Source organism: Leopardus geoffroyi, chromosome C1 (genome assembly GCF_018350155.1).
Source record: "Leopardus geoffroyi isolate Oge1 chromosome C1, O.geoffroyi_Oge1_pat1.0, whole genome shotgun sequence".
NCBI classification, from domain to species: domain Eukaryota; kingdom Metazoa; phylum Chordata; class Mammalia; order Carnivora; family Felidae; genus Leopardus; species Leopardus geoffroyi.
In genome coordinates this window covers 65,206,361-65,229,068 of record NC_059328.1, presented here as the reverse complement: position 1 = coordinate 65,229,068, position 22,708 = coordinate 65,206,361, and the positions used below count along the sequence as shown (strand labels likewise).

Here is a 22,708-nt window from a genome sequence, read left to right as displayed (position 1 = left end):
CAAGTAAAAAAAGTCTTACCAAAATAATTATGTACTTCAAACAAAACTAAAATATTTCAAAACTTCAATTTTTCTAGACATATAAAAGAAAAAGATCTTTAAAAGCTGCTTAATCTGGGGGCACCTAGATGACTCAGTCAGTAGAGCATGCAACTCTTGATCTCAGGGATGTGAGTTCAAGCCCCACATTGGGCATGGAGCCTACTTAAAATAAAAATTAAAAATAAATAAACAAACAAACAAATAAAACAAAGCTGCTTAATCTGGGCAAGTCATTCTCAAGATGTTTTCCATATATAGTAGTTAAGGAATACCTCTCCTCTAAAATCATTTCTTCAAGTTCTCTGAAGAACCTACAACCCTAAACAAAAAAAGTGTTATTTAAATACAACTCACGCCTTTCCTTCTTATGTAATGTAATTTTCCATAGCAAAGAACCAATGCTGTGTAGATCTTCCTTCTAAAAAACCTATACACTTAAAAGACAATTAATTACATCACCATCTACTCTCCTTTCTCCAAGCTTTACAATTCTAGTTCCTTCAACCTTTTCTCACTCCATCTACTCTCCAGCCATCTGATTATTTTGGGTAAACATTAAGGAAGGGTGATGTAATCACAGAATAGTCCAAAGATAAAAGCTGCCTCCCAGGAAGAATTGTGTCTCACCTCGTTGCGGCACAGGGCCCAAACCACCACATATCTTCAGTTTTGTAACAGGAATTCAAACATATTCCACTAATACATTCTTTTAATGTCATCAATCTTGTAAAGGGAATTCAAATAATAGGTGGGTGATTAGATGACCCAGAGGGCTTCTACCAATCTTAATTCTATGATACAGAGACTCCCTGCAGCTTCTCTGGTTTTGCTCTATTTCTCTACAATTCTAACTCCCGATAAACCAACGGAAGCTGTTAGTGTAGGTTTATTAGACTTAAAGTAATCCAAAAACATAGCTTAATTCTCAAGAGACCTTTGGAAAAGATGGCAAAAGAACTACTCTTACATCTTTCCCCATAGGCAGGAATAACTATGGTGATACTGCAGGAGATGATACAGTCTAACTCTTCTAGAATGTGGGAATATATTCAGAGGTACACAGTCCTTCTACAAATCATTATCTCCTTTACTGTTCATTGGCCAGGGCTATATCAAAGTTTTTTTGTTTTGTTTTTGTAATTAGTATGCACTTCCATCAAAAGAAATACAGCCTGAAATAAAGTAGCAAACACAGAAAAGCATTTGAAAAAGTATTTCAATCTAATTCAATTCTTTTTTCTTTTTCTGGGCTCCAGTGATGCTCTCTAGACATGCTCCTTGGTCAAGCCAAGAGGAATACTAAGATGTGAAACACAGTCCTTTTTTTGTTATAAAATCATTCCTGGATATAAGAATACAGGGCACCTGAATGGCTCAGTTGATCAAGCATCTGACTTTGGCTTAGGTCATGATCTTGCTGTTCCTGAGTTCGAGCCCTGCATCAGGCTCTGTACTGACAGCTCAGGGCCTGGAGCCTGTTTCAGATTCTGTGTCTCACTCACTCTGCCCTTCCCATGCTCACGCTCTGTCTCTCAAAAATAAACATTAAAAAAAAAATTTTTTTTTAATACAAATGATAGCTAGATAAAAAACAGATTAAATAAAGTGGACTCTGATAGACTCATTAGATAAGAACCAAGAGATCAGGTTAGATGAGTGAAACAGACTGAATAACAGCCACCCAAAAGTATCAGGTCCTAGTCTCTAGAACGTTACCTTACAAAGAAAAGGGGTCTTCGCAGATGTGACTGAATCAAGTAATCTTAAAATTAATTAATTAAGAAATTTAACATGGGGAGATAACCTGGATTTGGTGGGGCCTAAAACCAATCACAACTGTCCTTATAAGAGGCAGAGGGAGATTTAATATACACAGAGGAGGTGATGATGGGAGGTAGAGACTGGAATCACACGGCCACAAGCCAGAAGCCATCCCAGAAGCTGGGAAGGGCAAGGAACAGATACTCTCCTAAACAGGAATTGTTGTTGGAAGCATAGCTCTAATGATACCTTGATTTCAGCCCAGTGATAATGATTTCAGACTTCTGGCCTCCAGCACTCTGAAAGAATGCATTTCTGCTGCTTAAAACACCAAGTTTGTGGAAATCCGTTAGAGCATCCTCCAGAAATAGGTTATATTATATACACCATATTCAACAGATACAAGAATATTTAAAAATTACGTTGCTTCCCTTAGAACAATTCATCATTATTTAGTTTCACATTAAATGTAAGCATAACATCTTAAAACATTATTATGTTATTCCTACCCATCAAGTATAAGTTCTCAGGAGTGGTCACAGGAATATTAACAAGTTTAACATCATCTTCATCTGCTTTGTCCCAGGAGTTAGAATTGCCGCAAGCACAGCTATGACAAGAATTGACGCTCTGGACCTAAAATTAAAATCGACAGCAGTGACTTCAAAATCTCTTTTGTGACAGTATTTTGCCATCTTTTATATTTACAAACTATTTATATAAATCCTATTCCAGGTAAAACAACCCATGTAATCCCCACCTGAACAAATAAATCTGATTATATTCAAAGTTAGGAGTCATATGACCCTAAGTATTTTAAGCCTTTGTTTGCTCAAAAATACACGAATAGAAGAATATTTCCAACAAAAATCAGTTATTTCCATTAGAAATCAAGCAGCTACTTTTACAGTTTACTGTTTTATTAAATATTTGCTTATAAATTTTATCCACACCTACTCTGGTTTGAGGTAACTAGCTTATTTCCGCTTTAAAAATTATTAACAGTGCTGATTATGCTAAACAATAACTAAAATTGAAAAGCCTCTATCATCTTCCCTTCCTTAGCAAGGTGCACTGAGCCAATCATTTCAGTCATCTTTATGTAGATGACTCCCAAGTCTCTGCCTCCAATTCTGTCCTTTTTCTTTTTTTTATTTTTATTTTTAGAGGGAGAGAGAGAGAGAATGCAAGAGAAAGCGAGGGAGAGGAGTAGAAGGGAAGAGACAAAGAATCTCAAGTCGTATGCTCAATGACTGAGCCACCACCCCTCCATTCCTGTTGCTTTTTTTTTTTTATGTTTATTTATTTTTGAGAGAGAGAGAGAGAAAGTGGGAGTGGGGAAGGGGCAGAGAGAGAGAGAGACCAGAGAATCCAAAGCAGACTCCACGCTGCCAGCACAAGCTTGACGTGGGACTCAAACCTGCAAACCGTGAGTTCATGACCTGAGTTGAAGTCTGATGCTCAACCAACAGAGTGACCCAGGTGCCCCCAAGTTCTGTCCATTTTAAGGGTGCCTGAGTGGCTCAGTCGGTTAAGTGTGACTTCAGCTCAGGTCATGATCTCGTGGTTTCCAAGTTTGAGCCCTGCGTCGGGCTCTGCGCTGCCAGCTCAGAGCCTTGAGCCTGCTTCACATTCTGTCTCTATCTCCCAAAAATAAATAAATGCTAACTTTTTTTTTTAAGAAGTCTAAGCCTGGGGTGCCTGGCTGGTTCAGTCGGTAGAGCACGGGACTCTCACTCTCAGGGTCGTGAGTTCAAGCCTCAAGTTGGACATGGAGCCTACTTAAAAATATATAGGGGCACCTGGGTGGCTCAGTCCATTAAGCATCTGACTCTTGATTTGCCTCAGGTCGTGATCTCATGCTCCATCTCACACTTGAGATTCTCCCTCTGTCTCTTTGCCCCTCCTTTGCTTGAGCATGTGCACACACACACTTTCTCTCAAAAATAAAAATAAAAAAACATCTTTTAAAAATTTGATGTATTTAAGAATGGGGCAGCTAGATATTCCAACAAAACAGAGAAGCCAAGTACAGAATATGGTGTTTAATAAACTGTTTAAAATAATGACAATACATGATGGTACAGACATACACTCCCAGAGATATATATGTAAGAAATTACCGATGTTGTTCGTCTCTAAGGACGGGAACCGAGAGGATCGGGAGCATATTTATCACTGTACATTTTTTTGCCTCTTCTTTATTTAGTAGCAAGTATATATCCTACCTATTTAACAAAATTTTTAAACCATAATAAGTCAAAAAAATACTAACTTTATTCCTCACTTGTCAATCTACTATATTAATGCTTCAAACAACAAGGTGAGGAACTCCACACTTGGCTTCAGCAAGCCACATACTTTTACCTACGCAAGCTCATCATCTTGTGACCTAGTATAAAGTCTGGCTGTATCTTCCAGCTTTTTTGCAGAACATCTAGTTTTTTTGTTTAGATTTTTTGTGTTTTTTTTAAATTACTATTTTAGACAGAGAGAGAGAGTGCAAGTGGGGGAAAGGGGTGGGGGGAGGGAGGGAGACAGAAGGAGGAAGGGAGAGAGGGGGAGAGAGGTGGAGAGGGGGAGAGAGGTGGAGAGGGGGGAGAGGGAGGGGGGAGGGAGGGAGGGGAGAGAGAGAGACAGACAGATAGAGAGAGAGAATCTTAAGTAGGCTTCACACTCAGCACAGATCTCAACCTAGGGCTCCATCTCACGACCCTGGGATCATGACCTGAGTGGAAATTGAGTTGGACGCTCAACCTACTGAGCCACACAGGCGCCCCAGAAATATCTAGTTTGAAGCAATACTTCCAGATCAGCACTATTCTTACAGGACCCCATGTACCCATATCACTTGCTTAAAGAAAGCTGGAACCAAACTGGCTGGTTATTTACCAAAAGGGAAGTTTTACTTGCCTAAAGAAAATAGACTCAATAAGATGATTTAAGGTTCTTTCCATACTAAGAGCTATCTATAATTATTTGACATTTAAAAAAATTTCTTTTTCTTTTTTTAAGTTTTATTTTTATTTATTTTGAGAGAAAGAGAGCAAGTGGGGGAGGGGCAGAAAGGGAGGGAGACAGAATCCCAAGCAGGCTCCACACTATCAGTGCAGAGCCCGATGCAGAACTTGAACCTATGAACTGTGAGATCATGATTTGAGCTGAGGTCAAGAGATGGATGCTTAACCAACTGAGCCACCCAAGCGCCCCTATTATTATATAACATTTAAACCAATATATAACAATAGACACAAAAACAAACCTATAAAATAATAAATTTTTTTCTTTACTTACGGAGGCTAAACTCTGTGCAGAACCTGAGTATTTACTGAAAAGTCCTCCATTAGCATAGTTACAAGACTGAGATCCTTTGTCTTTGGCAGAACTTAAAGATAATGTCAAATTTTGTCTACTACTGGAACAACTTGAACCTATCAAACAAATATATCAATAATATTAGAAGTATCAGTAACTCCAATGATAAATTTCCGATAAAATTTCCAAGTTTACATTATATTCCTTCAGAAAGCTTCTAATTTTAAAACTCATTTCCCTCAACTGTGTAAATTATTAAGTGTACAGCATTATTAAAATCTACCTCTCTTTACAATTGTTTTTAACACTGCTAAAATATGCTTCCTAAATGAAGAATAAACTATTCATCTAATTAGTGTATTTGATATGATATTTGAATGACCTATTATAATCAGTTTAAAATACTGGCAACTATGAATCTTCAAGTTATAAATTAACAAAATATAAGCACTTCCTTTCCTGAATTACATCTGTACCATGTCCATATTGCATTACATTATAATTAAGTTTTTTCTTTTTCTGTATCCCCTAACCATCTATCTATCCATCTATGGCTGACATTGTATCTCACAGCAGTTAAGACACTACTCAATTCAATTCCTGGGACGTGTATGACCCTAAGCAGGTCACTTAAGTTTTCCTTATCTCGATTTTCTTTATGTCTAAAATGGAAACAATAACACAGGATATAGTCCTAATTCATAGAATTGTTATAAAAGTTAAACAGTGTAGTGAATATACAGCATTTAGCACTAGGCCTGAGATCTAATAAGATCTCATTAAGTGAGAGCCATCATTACTGTAAAGTTCACTGTACTCGGCACAAAATAGTCATTCATTAATCATTTGCTGGACAAATTAATCACAAAAGCATATGATACTCTAAATAACAAATTAAAAATAATTAAAAGTTTTAAAAATAAGAAATTCAGCATGCTCAAGAAGTTATTGGGTTTTTTTAAATTTTTTTAATGTTTTATTTTCAAGAGAGAGAGAGACAGAATTTGAGCAGGTGAGGGGCAGAGAGAGAGGACACAGAATCCGAAGGAGGCTCCAGGCTGTGAGCTGTCAGCACAGAGTCCAATGCGGGGCTCAAACTCACAAACCATGATATCATGATCTGAGCCGAAGTCAGACACTTAACCAACTGAGCCATCCAGGTGCCCCAAGAAGTTATCGTCATTGATACAACATGGCAACATGTACCATATCTCTAACAAAAACTACAGGTCTTTTAAAAGCCAGCAATTTTACTTCTATTTATACACTAAGAAAATAATCAGATAAGTATATTCAAAGCAAGAAAAACATTCTAAAGGGACTAACAGGGAATTGGTTAAATAAATTAGTGGATATGTTTACAAATTTAACACTAAGTACATATTAAAACGATAGAAATATATTTATTGACCTAGAAAAACAATTTTATATATTGTTAAATATTTTAAAAGCAGGCTACAAAAGGTGTAATCATAATTTTATTTAAAATACATACATCATCTACTTGTACATAATATAAAATTGTGGGGGCGCCTGGGTGGCTCAGTCGGTTGAGCGGCCGACTTCGGCTCAGGTCATGATCTCGCGGTCTGTGAGTTCGAGCCCCACATCAGGCTCTGTGCTGACTTCTCAGAGCCTGGAGCCTGTTTCATATTCTGTGTCTCCCTCTCTCTCTGCCCCTGCCCCGTTCATGCTCTGTCTCTCTCTGTCTCAAAAATAAACGTTAAAAAAAAAAAAATTGAAAAAAATATAAAATTGTGTATCTCAAGACTTAAATGCAAATAGAAATGGATAGATATATGCCAAAGTATTATAAGTCATTACTTCTGGGTAGCAGAATATCAAGTGATATTAATTTTTTGTTTGCTTCTCTGTATGTTCTATTCTTTCTAAAATTAATCTGTATTATCTGGGAGTTAAATATTAAGGAAAGACATTTTGGAGGCTACAGCACAGAAATCACTGCACTCCAGTTATGATTAATATATAAATCTTTCTATGATTTAAATATAAACTTTCTTTGTAGACTCAGTTCAGCTATCTCTACATACCTTTGTCTGATGCTGCTCTTTTAGTGTATTCAAGTATGAGGTGCTCTGGTTCCCATGGTAATATTTTTCCTTTCTTCTTTCCACGTCTTCTTTTAAAGTGACGGGCCAGAAAAATTACAGATACGGCACTCACCGCAGTTACCACAAACAGCTTTTTTGCTACTGGTGAAAATCTTATCTGGAAAAGATGTAGTTAGATTGAAAAAAAATTTCTTATATTTGTTCACTTTAAATAAAGATGTAAGAGGCAAACTTATTCTTAAGATAACCTAGTTCTAACTACTATAAGAATATTATTTCACTCTTTGAATGACAGCTCAAATGAAAGCTGTCACTCTTTGAATGACATTTTGTTTAAAAACAAACAAAACGTACTAATATATTAATTTCTGAAAGTCTTAGGTAAATAAACAGTATTACCACAAATATCAAAAGGAGCACAAAATAATTCAACCCCATTAAAACCTGTTGAACAACTAATGATTAATTCATGCAACTAACTGAATCATAGCAAGATTTTAAATTACAGGAATGATTAATTCAGAGATTTATTTATGTATTTATTTTTAACATTTATTTATTTTTGAGAGAGAAACAGAGCATGAGTAGAGGAGGGGCAGAGAGAGAGAGAGAAATGGAGACACAGAATCCAAAGCAGGCTCCAGGCTCTGAGCTGTCAGCACAGAGCCCTATGCCAGGCTTGAAACCATGAACTGTGAGATCATGACCTGAGCTGACGCTGGTTGCTTAACCGACTGAACCACCCAGGCACCCCAGTTCCGAGTTTTAAAACATACCAATTTTTTTTAACTATCTGGAAATTTGAGCAAACATGAATTAACTTAATTTCTAAATAGAATCTGAATAAGTCCTTTTATGCATGAATTATTCAACAAATATTTACTCAGCATTTTACAAAGTACCACACTGTGCTATGAAAATTAGAATTAAAATCTTATCGTAATTCTATTCAACAAGCAACTATCAAATGCCTTTCATTGATCAGGAAGCACTAGGCATAGAGGACACAGATCTTGCCTCCTTCAAGCAGTATGTTATAGTAGAGACAAATATATTCACAAGTAATTACAATATAGTGTGATAAATACAGTAACATAAGTATACACTAAGTATTCACATCACCTTCACATAAGAGGTAACTAACTTTGTCTTGGGGGACAGACACAATCACCTAAAATACAGGAGAACTATAAAATAAAGCCATAATCTTGGGGTGTAGAGGGCTGGAAAGAGTGTCACTTTCAAATGAACAACAAAAACAAGCCAGACAAATGGCAAGTTCTCAATTTTTCTTGAAACCATCACAATGCTGAGGACAGAGGGCAATCACTTGGCCCCAAAATTAAGGAGACACAGGTATCTGCAGGGAGAGATAGGGCATAAGCACTGGCATGCAGAGATAAAACACAGCAGGACATCAGTAAGAAGAGTTCAGCTAGTATGGCTGGTAAATTGGTGGAGACAGTAGCGTTGGTGAGAAAGGGTAAAGCACCCCCAGGAGCACGGGGGATGTTGTAAATATGGGCATAATCCATACTTTTTGCAGGTTTTATCTTCACGAATCCCACCAGGCACTACTCACAGAAAAAACTGCAAGACTCCTAAGTCTCCCCAATGGTGCAGAACCGAGGGAGGGAAACAGGAGTTTCTGTGGAGGGGCATGAACTGCATCAATACCCTTCTCTATTCCCTCAAAAGAACAAAAGACATAAACTGTAGGATGCAGCTTTAACTTTCAAAGGAAATACATACCATTAAACACTTATATTAAAGAAGGTGTAAAATCCATAATCTGAGTTTTTACTTTAAGAAACTAGAAAACAGATGAACAAATCCAATCCAAAGCAAGTAGAAGACAGGAAGTAATAAAGACTAAACAGAAATCAATGAAATAGAAAACTAAATCAATAAAATCAAAAGCTTATTAAAAAGAAATCAATAGATTCACTCCTGGCTTTTGGCAAAAAAAAATAAAAATAAAAATTCAGTAAAACTGACAAACCTGAAGCCAGTCTGACCAAAACAAAAAAGAAAGAAAGAGAGAAAAGATGAAAAGACACATATTACTAAAATCAGAAATAAGAGAGGCATTGTCACTAAAGACCACACGGATATGAAAAGTATTACTATGAACAACTCTATGCCCATAAATTCACTCTGGAAGAAATAGATAGAATGAATAGTTACATATGTACTAAAGAAATTGAATTTGTAGTTAAATAAAACCTTTTAACAAAACTATTAGGGCAAATTCTACCAAATATTTAAAAAAGAAATATTAATTCCATTCAATGAGGGACTACTTCCCAATCATATGTGAAGCTAGCATTACTATTAATATCAAAACCAAAGACGTTACAAAAAATTATAGACAAATATCTATAATGTAGATAGATTTTTTTAAAAGTCCTTCACAAAATAGTAACACATTGAATCCAGCAACATATACAGGAGATACTACAGGAAATAAATACTACAGGAGAGTCTGGGTGGCTCAGTCAGTTAAGCATCTGACTCTTGGTTTCCACTCAGGTCATGATCTCAAGGTTTGTGTGATCAATACTACAGGAGAGTCTGGGTGGCTCAGTCAGTTAAGCATCTGATTCTTGGTTTCCACTCAGGTCATGATCTCAAGGTTTGTGGGATCATGCCCCGCATCAGGCTCCATGCTGACAGCACTGCTTGGAATTCTCTTTCTCTGCCCCTCCTTCCCCTCTGAAAATAAATAAACAAACTTTAAACAAAAAATGAACACTATATATGACCAAGGAGTGTATATCCTAGGAATGCAAATCTGGTTCAACATTCAAAAATCAATGTAATTTACCATAATAACAAACCAAGAAGAAAAGCCATAATATAATTTCAATAGATTCAAAAAGAACATTTGAGGGGCCCCTTGCTGGCTCAGTCAGTTAAGCATCTGACTTTTGGTTTTGGCTCAGGTCATGATGTCAGGAGCACACTGGAGCACGGAACCTGCTTGGGATTCTCTTTCCTTCTCCCTCTGCCCCTCCCCCACTTACTCTGTCTCTCTCAAAATAAATAAACTCAAAAATTAAAAAAAAAATTTAAAAAAAGAACATTTGAAAATATTCACTATCCACTCATGATTTCTTAAAAACTCTCAGCAAGTTTTATACAAATGCATGAATATTCTAAAAATCCCTTTCAATGAAAGCAAGTAGATTTCCTTTCCACACTGAATAATTAATCTACTCAGAAGGTGTTGCTTTATTGAATGAGGGTGTCACACCTGTTCCAATGTCCACTTGTTAAGAACCTGTTGGACTTGGCTTTGATTTCTGATTGAAGAAGTTAAGTGAGCCCCCCTAAATTTGGCAACTCGTAGACCCTGTTAGAAAATGGTGTGTGGTTTTGGTTTCCACATTATACAATATATAGGGAAATTGGAAGGAGTTCAGAGAACAGAAACAAAATGATTAAAGGGTTGGGGAAATAAGGAGCTGGGATTATTTTATCTGAAGAAAAGCTTTCAGGGAAAGCAAGATGGTGTATGTGTGAGTGTGCATGTGTGTGTGCCAAAGACAGAGTCAAAGAAGCCAAATCTTAAAGGCTATGTGTTTGAGCAGGTTTGATTGGCCTTTGTAGGCCATCTGGAGTCTGGTGGAGGGAGTGAGGAGAAGCTGGTCTGCCTTACCAATTACTGGGAAGGAGAATAAGCAATTTAAGAGAAAGAGGGGTGAGTTGGCAAGAATCAGGCAGGAATTACTTTAGCTAGGGGTTCTGTCTCAGACCTACTTATATTATAATCTTTAAATGTAGCAAGAATTTTTGTCTACGTAACCCTTACATTTCAGCTTCTACTAGATTTGAAAAATATGATTAGGTATAGTATATCTAAAACTACTTAATGATAAGCCATGTCCTATTTCTCTCCAACTATATGATGAAATCTTGAGATAAAGTTTTTCTTCGTCTTCTCAAAGAAAAAAAATAAATAAAAACTCTCAGTAAATTAGGATTAGAAGGTGTGTGCATTAAATAGCGTCCCCTCAAAACTCATGTTCACCTTGAAGATCAGAATATGATCATATATGGGGCACCCAGGTGGCTCAGTTGGTTAAGAATCTGATTCCTGATCTCAGCTCAGGTCTCGATCTCAGGGTTGTGAGTTCAAGCCTGGTATTGGGCTCCACACTGGGCATGGAGCCTACATTAAAAAAAAAAAAAGAAAGACAGAAAAAGAAAAACAGAATATGATCTTATTTTAAAAAATCTTTGTCGATGTAATTAAGGTAAGAATCAAGATGACATTGCATTGGATTAAGGTGGACCATATGTCCAATGAGTGTCTTTATATGGGATTAAAGGACACATAGAGACAAAAAGGAGAAGGCTATGCAAAGAAGAAGACAGAGATTACAGTTATGCTGCCACAGCCAAGGAATGCCTGAAGGCAACAGAACCAACATCATATTAGAAGTAACAGCCAGTGCCAAAAGTCAAGAAAGAAGAATAAAAGAAATACACATTGGAAAATAAAAAGTAAAACTGTCTCTATTTGCAGACAACTTGATTGTCCACATGGAAAATCCCAAAGAATCTCCCCGCAAATCCCCTAGAACTGGTAGGTAAATAGGCTACAAAGTCAATGATAGCAATAAGCAAATGGAATTTGACATTAAAAAGCAATACTACTGGGGCACCTGGGTGGCCTAGTCAGTTAAGCATCCGACTTTGGCTCTAGTTATGATCTCACCGTTAGTGAGTTCAGGCCCCACATTGTGCTCTCCGTTGACAGTGTAGAGCCTGCTTTGGATCCTCTGTCTCCCTCTCTCTCTCTCTCTGCCCTTCCTCAGCTTGCATGCATGCCCTTTCTCTCTCTCAAAAATAAACATTAAAAAAAAAAAAAAAAAGCAATACTACTTATAACAGCACCATGTAAAAGAAAAAATAGAGAAAATTTTAAAAAATTCAGTTAACAACAAAACACTAATCAAAGAAATCAACAAAGATAAAAGGAGATACATCATGTTCACGGACTGTAAAATGTCATTCTCTCCAATTTGATCTACAGAAAATAATAAAAATCCCAGCAAAAATTTTTGTAGATATTGGCAGCTTATTTTTTAAAAAATTAAAGAAAGGCAAAGGAAGTAGGATAACCAAAATAACTGAAAAAGAACAAAGTTGGAGAACATACTCTAGCCAATTTCAAGACTTAACTATAAAGCTACAATAATTAAGAGAGTGTAGTATTGGTATAAACATATAGATCAGTGCAACAGAATAGAGTTCAGAAATAAACCTGCAGAAATAGTTAATCTATTTTTGTTGAAAGTAAAAAGGAAATTCAAGGAAGAATTTTTAGAAGAAAACAGAAAATCTATGTAATCTTGAAATCACCCAAACCCAGAAACCACCTGGGTGTCCTTCAACAGATAAATGGATACACGTTACATCCATATAATGGAATACTCAGCAATAAAAAAGGACATAATATTCAGATACACAACAATGTGAATGGATTGCAAATGTGTTATGTAAAATGAAAAAAGCTAATTCCAAAAGATTATATGCTGTATAACTCCACACTATATACAATAATTCATGCACAGATCATAAACTTAAAACTATAAGGACATAAACTCTAAAACTATACAGTTCTAGAAGAAAGCATAGGAGAAAATCTTTGTGAACTTCCACTGGGCAAATATTTCTTAGAGATGACACAAAGCCTGATTCATTTTTTAAAAAAGAAAAGTTGACAAACGGATTTCAGAATCAAAAACTTCTGCTCTTTAAAAGGCACTGTTTAAAGGGGTACTCGGGGGGCTCAGTCAGTTAAAGCATCGGACTTTGGTTCAAGTCATGATCTCACAGTTCGTGGGTTCAAGCCCCACGTTGGGCTCTGTGCTCACAGCTCACAGCCTGGAGCCTGCTTCAGATTCTGTGTCTCATTCTCTCTGCCCCTCCCCAGCTTGTGCTCTGTCCCTCTTCCAAAAATAAACATTAAAAAAACATTTTTAAGACACTATTTAAAAAAATAAAATAAAATAATAATTTAAAAAGAGGATGTCTGGGTGGCTCAGTCAGATAAGCATTCAACTCTTGATTTTGGCCCAGGTATTGATCTTGCAGTCTGGAGATTGAGCCCCTTATGGGGCCCCCCTACACTGAGCATGGAGCCTGCTTGAGATTCTCTCTCTCCCTCTCTCTTATAAATAAATAAATAAATAAATAAATAAATAAATAAATAAAGGCACTTGGGTGGGTGGCTCAGTTGGTTAAGCATCAGACTCTTGATTTTGGCTCACAACATGATCCCAGGGTCGTGGAATCAAGACCCACATGGGGCTCTGCGCTGAATGTGGACCCTGCTTGGGATTTTTGTCTCTCTCTCCTTCCTTGTCTCTCTCCCTCTCACTCTCTCTCTCTCTCTGTCCCTCCCCTTACTCACACTCTCTCTAAAAATAAAAAATAATAAAATAAATAGATAAGAATAAAAGTTAAATAAAAGGCACTGTTTAGAAGTAGAATAGGCAATCTACAGACTAGGAGAAAATAGTTGTAAATCATATGTCTGAAAAGGAATTATACCCAAGGTATATAAAGAATTCTCAAAACTGAATATGAAAACAAAAAACCCAATTAAAAAATGGGCAAAAGCTCTGAACAGACACATCAACAAAGAAGACTTATGGATGGCAAATTAGCATATGAAAGCATGTTCAACATTATTGGTCACCAGGAAAAATCAAATTAAAACCACAAGAAGGGTTCCTGGGTGGCTTAGTCAGTTGAGCATCCAACTTAGGCTCAGGTCATGATCTCGTGTTTCACAAGTTCAAGCCTTACATGGGGCTCTGTGCTGACAGCTCAGAGCCTGGAGCCTGCTTTAGATTCTGTGTCTTCCTCTCTCTCTGTGCCTCCCTCACTTGTGCTTTGTGTCTCTCTCACTCTCAAAATAAATAAACATAAAAAAATTAAAAAATTAAAAAAAAATAAAACCACAAGATTCTACTACATACCTATATTAGAATGGCTAAAATTAAAAGACTGGCCATACCAATGATATAGCCACTTTGGAAGAAGTCTGGCATTTTCTTTAAAAATTAAATACATCCCTATCTTGTGATTCAGTCATTCCACTCCTAAGTACTTACCCAAGAAAAATGAAAGCATATGTCATACAAAGACTTGTATTGGGATGTTCTTAGCAACTTTACTTACAATTAAAACACAAAACAGGAAACAACCTACATGTCCACCAAAAGATGAACAAGTAAAACAAACTGTGCTGATACATACAACACATATATATTTCAATATAATCAGACTACTTGAAAAAAAACAGGCAAAAGAAAGTACATATTATATAATTCCATTTTATATAAAACAGAAAATTCAAATTAATCTAGAGTGACAAAAAGCAGATCAATGGTTGCCTGGGGGGAAGGGAGGGAGGGGAGTGGGACAAGGAGATGCGAAGGGAGAGATTACAAAGGGAAATAAATTTTTGGAGCTTATGGATATATTCATTAATCTGATTGTGGCAAGAATCAAGAATTGCACAAGTACATACAAATGTACATCAAAACTTAAATTGTAAACTTTTTTTTGTTTTTGTGAGAGAGAGAGCATCGGAGAGAGTATTCCAGTATTTTCTGGAATACTAGAAATGATTTACTTCCATTTACCATTAGCATTTGGCCTCAAAGACTGTGGTCCAACAAAAAAATTAAAACTATTCTTAAAACTATTCTTACTCTACTTTTCTTCCAAGTCCATTTAAATTCCTTCAACACTATCCAGAAAAAGTAGAACATTCCAATATTGCCTCAAATATTTTCCCTTAATGATCTTTAAGAATTGGGGCACTTGGGTGGCTCAGTTGGTTAAGCATCCAACTTTGGCTCAGGTCATGATCTCACACTTTGTGAGTTCGAGCTATATGTCAGGCTCTGCACCGACAGCACAGAGCCTCACTTGCCCTCTCTCTTTCTCAAAAATAAATAAACATTTTTAAAAAAAGAATTATTCTCTTAAGCAATGTCTCTACTACAGGTATCAGCAAATTTTTATTTCTTTCTGTTTCTATGTTTTTCATTCTGGAAACATATCTTCAGTGTTCATAGCAATTAAATGAGATTTGGAAAAAAACAGCAATTCCTTGAATTAGGATACTAAAGATCCAATGATAAAATAAATTCTAAAAACAGCACTATTATTGGGATACCTGGATGACTCAGTTGGTGGAGCGGGCAACTCTTGATCTCAGGGTTGCGAGTTCAAGCCCCATGTTGGGTGTAGAGATTACTCAAAAATTAAATCTTAAAGAAAAATTCTAATATTTTTATTTTATATTAAATATAAAAAGAACTCTATTATTAAGAATACCTTAATTTTCAATATATTGTATAAACTGCCATGACCTTTTTACCAAAAAAATATTAACCTTAGATCAAATGTAAAGATTATTTACTGCAGGAATAAATGTAAGATAACAAAATTAAGACCTCCATTAAAGAAAATAATCTATCAATACAGGTCCAGTCACAGCTAAGTGATCATGTCTGCTTAAACTGTCAGCTCTACTATATCCAAGGGCACTGAAGTTAGAGAACTATTCTATTAAGAGATAAAAGTACAAAATTAAGGGGTCCTTGTGTGGCTCAGTCGGTTAAGTGTCTTGATCTCAGCATCATGAGTTCAAGCCCCACATTGGGTTCCTCACTAGGCATGAAGTACATAAATAAATAAATAAACAAACAAACAAACAAACAAACAAACAAACACAAAATTAAAGCTACTCCATCAGGCATATAATGTGTTTTACTAATACAAATTCAAATACAATAAAAATCAATTCACTTTTGTTAAGATCTAAGTTCTGTTTATATATTATTTTTATATTAAAAAACCACCGAAGTTTACAGTCCTAATCTCATGAAAAAAGAAACCTTTTCCATGACAAAAAAAGCAACAAATTCCCCAGAGAAAGATGTTTATCCTAAGTAATCTACACAAGGTCTGAAAGTCTCCAGTATCACTCCTGCCTATCATTTCTTGTTTTGTTACTTTTTTTCCCCAGAGGAAGGTCAATTACTTTCATATCATTGCTTAGAACACTGGAAATACAGCATCCAGAATCCTAAAGCTCAGAGGATTGATACAGGATTGTGGTGATACAGTCCATTTCGTGACCTCCAGACAAATGAAAACTAGACACATCCTATTCATTCAACATGAATTGAACATCCATTTATGGCCTAGGCACTGAGAATACAAAGGAAAAGAACACTACTCCTTATGCTCAGATTTCACAATCCTCCCCATTCCATAACCTGATGCCATTGTTAAATGCTCTTGAGAAGTTTCCCCTGCCATCTAATGTATTCTGGAAGACAAGGAATAATTAGTCATACACAAGTCTCCGGCTCCAATAACTTTATTTCCCTTTACTCAGCATAAACTTCTTCCCAGAACTAAGTTGATCTATTCCTCAAACACAGTACTTACAACACCTTTTGGGTTGGATGGGGGGGTCATTTCTACAAATTTTACTGAGGTTCTCAACTCAATTAGGGCTGGGCCTGTATCTAGATCTTGCTCACCACTTTATATCTGGACTGAAACACAGTAGAGGCTTAACAAATATACTTCGAATGAATCTCTCTGATAACTAGAACACACTGCATTCAAACTGTAAACTCTGAACAAACAGGAATAACATCCTCCTCATAGGGTTTTTGTGAATAGAGATAACCTACATAAAGTAGTATCTGACACATAGCAGGCATTCAAAAATGTGAGAAATTATTTAATGTTAATTTAATTTAAAAATTTTTAACAAATCTTAGTTTGAAATAATTTTACATTGACAAAAAAGTTGCAAAGTTTGTAGATTTCCTATATACACATCACTTAAGATTTTCCTGATATTAACATCTTATATTAACACAGTACTCTTGTCAAAACTAAAAAATTAACATTAGTACAATATTATTTTTTTAATATTTTAATGTTTACATATTATTTTTGACAGAGAGAGAGAGAGCACGAGTGGGAACAGAGGGCAAAGAGAGAGAGAGAACAAGAGAGAGAAACCCAAGCAGGCTCAATGCTGTCAGTGCAGAGCCCAACATGGGGCTCGAACCCACAAACTGTGAGATCATGACCTGAGCTGAAACCAAGAGTTGGCTGCTTAACCAACTGAGTCACCCACGCACCTCTACTACAATATTACTAACTAAATTATATACACTTTATTCTGATTTCACCAGTTTTTCCACTAATTTTCTATTTCAGGACCAACTCAGGATGTCACACTGCATTTAGAAAGATTTTTATTTTAAGTACTTTGTCTTTCTCACTTAACACTCTGAAGTTGGAGAACTAAACTACTTACCACTTCATGTTGTGGTTTCCCGATGAAAAACACAATCTGCTTGTATTAACATGATACACAGTGATATACCAAAGTAATCCTTAAGAAAACCACAGATGCAAAAGAGACTTAAGTATTTTGTTTAAAGTATGCATTCATTATTTTTTAAACATTTTATCCCTAAGCAATCTCTACATTGTGGGGCTCGAACTCACAACCCCGAGATCAAGAGTTGCATGCTCTGTCAACTGAGCCAGGCAGGTGCCCCTAGAGTATGTATTCATTAAATTAAAAAACAAATACTTGGAAAATGTATTATTCCTTAAATAAATGACACAGGGAAATAGGAGTCAACATTTATTGGGGTGCTCACTCATTTTTATTGTATGTCAGACATGGTAAATTGGCTTCAAAGAGGTTAAGCAACCTGCCAAAGGTTACACAACTCTACAGTGGTGAAACATGAATCAAGATGCATTATAGAAAGTGTTTAAATCCATTCATGTTATACATCATATATTAAAAATACTACAGGGGTGCCTAGGTGGCTCAGCCGGTTAAGCATCTAACTTCAGCTCAGGTCATGATGCCACGGTTTGTGAGTTCGAGCCCCACGTCAGGCTCTGTGCTGACAGCCTGGAGCCTGCTTCAGATTCTGTGTCTCCTTTCTCTGCCTCTCCCCCTCCCTCACTCTGTCTCTCAAGGGTAAAAAAAAACATTAAAAAAATTAAAAAAAAAAAAAAAGAAACTACAGTCACACCAATGACGTATCTCACTATGCAATTAATTATATAACTGAACTGCATCCAACATGGCTTCTCAATCTTTGGAGGCTGAACTAATGAACAAAAAAATCTTACATGTCTTTTTTCATAAAAAAATCAATCCGGGGTACCTGGGTGGCTCAGTCAGTTGCAGTTCCACCTTTAACTCTGGTCATGATTTCATGGCTTGGATTCAAGTTCAAGCTGACATTGGGCTCTCTGCTGTTAGCGCAGAGCTCACTTCAGATCCTCTGTCCCCCTCTCTCTCTGCCCCTCCCCCGCTCATGCTCACGCACTCTCTCTCCCTCTCAAAAATAAAAAAACGTTGAAAAAATATTTTTAAAAAATCAATATAATTCTAAAGTTATAGAATTGTTCAAACAAGAACTCTGAGCTTTGGGGTGCCTGCGTGGCTCAGTCAGTTAAGCCTCCAACCCTTGATCTCAGCTCAGGTCATGATCTCATGGTTCGTGGGATCAAACCCCGTGTCAGGCTCTGGGCTGACAGTGCAGAGCCTGCTTGGGATTCTCTCTCTCTCCCTCTCTCTCTCTCCTTCTCAAAATAAATAAATAAACTTAGAAAAAGAAAAAGAACTCTGAGCTTGGGGCGCCTGGGTGGCTCAGTTGATTGAGCATCCAACTTCGGCTCAGGTCATGATCTTGCGGTTTGTGAGTTCAAGCCCCGCATCGGGCTCTGTGCTGACAGCTCGGAGCCTGGAGCCTGCTTTGGATTCTGTGTCTCTCCATCTCTCGGCCCCTCCCCTGCTCATGCTCTGTGTCTCTCTGTCTCTCAATAATAAATAAACATTAAACAAAAAATTAAAAAAAAAAAAGAACTCTGAGCTTTTCCTTGGCCCTTTCTTAGCCCTTTGATGCTGTTCAACCTGTAACTTCTCTTAGTGTAGGAGTCAACAAACTTTTTTTTCGTATAGGCCAAGTAGTAAATATTTTAGGCTTGTGGAACGTATGGTTTCTACTGCAACCACTTAACTCTGTTAAGTGTTAAGTGTAGGTCAGAAGCAGCCACAGATAATACACTAACAAACGAGTATGGCTGTGTCCCAATAAAACTTTACTTGCAAAACCAGGTGGTAGTCTTGATTTGACTCAGAGGCTGTAGTTTACTGACCTGCCTTAGAGCACTGATAGCATGGAATGAGTTTTGAATACTAAATACCATGACTAAGAGTATAGAACGTATACTTCAGTTTACCTGCAATGACTCTTCATATTATTTTTTTAAATATTCCATGGGACAAGTTGAACAATACACATGGCCTCAGAAAATTATTCTTAGGATTGGAAAGTAGTGGTATAGCAAAATCAATACATGCAAAGGATACAAAAGTAATTCTTAAAAAACAAATACAAAATGCTAATGAACTCTTTAAAAATTAATATTTTGATTTCTAGGCTGTGAAAAAACATATATCATCAAATGATTAAGATTAAGATTGATTAAGACTGGATTCCTATAGCCAATCTGAAAAGCAATTTAAGAATGACAAATGAGGGGCGCCTGGGTGGCTCAGTCGGTTAAGCGTCCGATTTCAGCTCAGGTCACGATCTCGCGGTCTGAGTTCGAGCCCCGCGTCGGGCTCTGGGCTGATGGCTCAGAGCCTGGAGCCTGCTTCCGATTCTGTGTCTCCCTCTTTCTCTGCCCCTCCCCCGTTCATGCTCTGTCTCTCTCTGTCCCAAAAATAAATAAACATTAAAAAAAAAAAAATGACAAATGAAAGCCTTCAAAATGTTCATACTTAATACAAATTACTCTTAAATCTATGAAAATATTCCCAGCTTAACATATAAGAGAGAGACAAAATTAAAACCATGATGAGGGATGCCTGGGTGGCTCAGTCGGTTGAGCACCCAACTCTTGATTTTGGCTCAGGTCATAATCCCAGGGTTGTGGGATCAAGCCCTGTGCCAGGCTCTGCGCTGAGTGTAGAGCCTGCTTAAGATTCTCTCTCTCTCTCTCTCTGCCTTCTCCCCCACTTGCACGTATACTCTCTCTAAAATAAAACAAATAATAATAAAATAAATGAAAACCATGATAAAATACCATTCTCAACTTTCAGATTGGCAAGAACTCCAAAATTTGGGAAGTACAAAATAATACTATTCCTACAGAGGGCAATTTAGCAGTATCTACCAAAATTCAAATAAACTTGCTCTTTGGCCAGATATCCAAAGTCTAAAAAATTCATCCTATGCCTATACCTGTGTCCTATTGCTATGTTGTATGAATTGAGATATATCAAACTTACTCACTATAATAGCATTGTTTATAACAGTACATGATCAGAAACAACACAAATGTTCACATATAGAAGTATTATGTAGGGGTGCCTGGGTGGTTCAGCTGATTAAGCGTCCAACTTTGGATCAAGTCATGATCTCACAGTTCACGGGTTCGAGTACTGAATTGGGCTCTCCACTGATAGCTCAGAGCCTGGAGCCTCCTTTGGATTCTGTGCTTCTCTCTCTCTGTCTCTCTCTCTGTCTTTCCCCCTCCCCAACTAGTGCACACGTGCGTGCTCTCTCTCTCAAAAATAAATAAACATCAAAAAAAAAGAGAGAGAGAAAAGAAAAGGGGCACCTGGGTGACTCAGTCGGCTAAGCATCCAACTTCAGCTCAGGTCATGATCTCAAGGCTTGTGAGTTTGAGCCCTTTGTTGGGCTCTGTGCTGACAGCCCAGAGCCTGAAGCCTGCTTCAGATTCTGTCTCTGTCTCCCTCTGCCCCACCCCCACTCATGCATTTTCTCTCTCTCTAAAATATAAACATTAAAAAAATGTTTAAAGAAATATTATGTAGCTGTAGGAATAAAAAAACAAAGGAAAAGAAAAAGAAGATCTACATATATTAATATGGAGAGATCTCCAGGAAATTTTTTAAGTATAAAAAAACGGGAACATAGGTAGTATGCTCCCTTTTATAAGAAGGGGAGTTATATAACTGCTTTTGCTGATATCTGAATAAGGAAAACCTGAAAGATATTCAAGTAATCTAAATGGTTACCTATAGGGAGTGGATGGGAACTGAGAGTAAAACACCTGTGTGTGTGTGTGTGTGTGTGTGTGTGTATACACACACATATATATATATATATATATATACGTATATGTATATGTGTGTGTGGTTTTGATTTGTGAACCATATAAATGTATTAGCTACTCAAATAATACATTTTAAAGAATATTATTATTTTATATCACTTTAAGGATTAAATGAGTTTGTAAATGCACCTAATATAAAATGTCTAGCATATTGCTTTACATACAGTGGATGCAGCTATGACCATCTGGAAGTCTTTTTATTTTATTTTTTTTAAGTATGTTTATGAGTTTTGGGTGGGGGGTGAGGGGCAGAGAGAGGGGGAGAGAGGGGAGGAGACAGAGAGTGAGTGAGTGAGAGAGAGAGAGAGAGAGAGAGAGAGAGAGAAAATCCCAAGCAGGCTCTAAGTTGTCAGTGCAGAGCCCAACACAGGGCTTGTACTCATGATTATGAGATCATGACCTGACCCAAAATCAAGAGTTGGAACTTAACCAACTGAATCACACAGTTACCTTTGGAAATCTTTTTAAATGTTATCCAAATGGCATAACAAAAACAAATAAAAAATACCAAACATTTAGACTCAATATTTTCACCTCTAGGAATCCACCTTAATGAAATCTAAAAATGGGACAAAGTTTCATAACTGTCAAAACAAACCAAAAACATAAAAAAAGAAATATTCAATAAACTATAGTACATCTATATTCATAAAGCATTTCTAAGGACAGAAAATGCTCAAAATATGAAACTTTATAATCTCAAATGGTAGAGGGGAACAGGGCAGTGGGGGTGGGAAGTGGGGCATGGAGGGCAGAGATATACATGCAAAAATAAAAGACCTAGAAAAAGTATAGCAAATAAGCTTTTACAGAGGAACTGTTGGTAATTTTTTTTCTCTTTTATTCTTTTCCATATTTGTCAAATTATCTTTCAAGCACATAGTTCTAAAAAAGGAAAGAAAAGAAAAGAGAGATGGGTGCCTGGGTGGCTCAGTCGGTTAAGTCTCCTGCTTCGGCTCGATCATGATCTTGGGGTTTGTGGGATCAAGACCCAAGTCAGGCTCTGCGCTGACAGCTCAGAGTCTGGAGCCTGCTTTGGAGTCTGTGTCTCCCTCTCTCTCTTCCCCTCCCCCCCCTCTCAAAAATAAATAAACATTAAAAAGAAACAAAAAAGAAAAAGTATAGCAAATAAGCTTTTACAGAGGAACTGTTGGTAATTTTTATTTTCTCTTTAATTCTTTTCTATATTTGTCAAATTTTCTTTTAAGCATATACTCCTGAAAAAGTAAAGACAGGAAAAGAGAGATAGGGCACCTGGGTAGCTCAGTTGGTTAAGTGTCCAA

The 22,708-nt window shown here is 36.8% G+C and overlaps 1 protein-coding gene across 2 annotated transcripts in view; it reads right to left on the bottom strand.

Annotated features, from left to right (window-relative positions):
- Positions 1-22,708, bottom strand: part of MIGA1 (mitoguardin 1) — a 106,196-nt gene that overhangs the window by 75,142 nt on the left and 8,346 nt on the right. For both annotated transcript variants that reach the window (XM_045477920.1, XM_045477921.1), the window contains exons 3-5: positions 7,170-7,347; positions 5,098-5,234; positions 2,313-2,439 (exon numbers count right to left, since the gene is read on the bottom strand). In XM_045477920.1, coding sequence (XP_045333876.1) covers positions 2,313-2,439; positions 5,098-5,234; positions 7,170-7,347 — 442 coding nt within the window. The remainder of the gene's footprint in view (positions 1-2,312; positions 2,440-5,097; positions 5,235-7,169; positions 7,348-22,708) is intronic.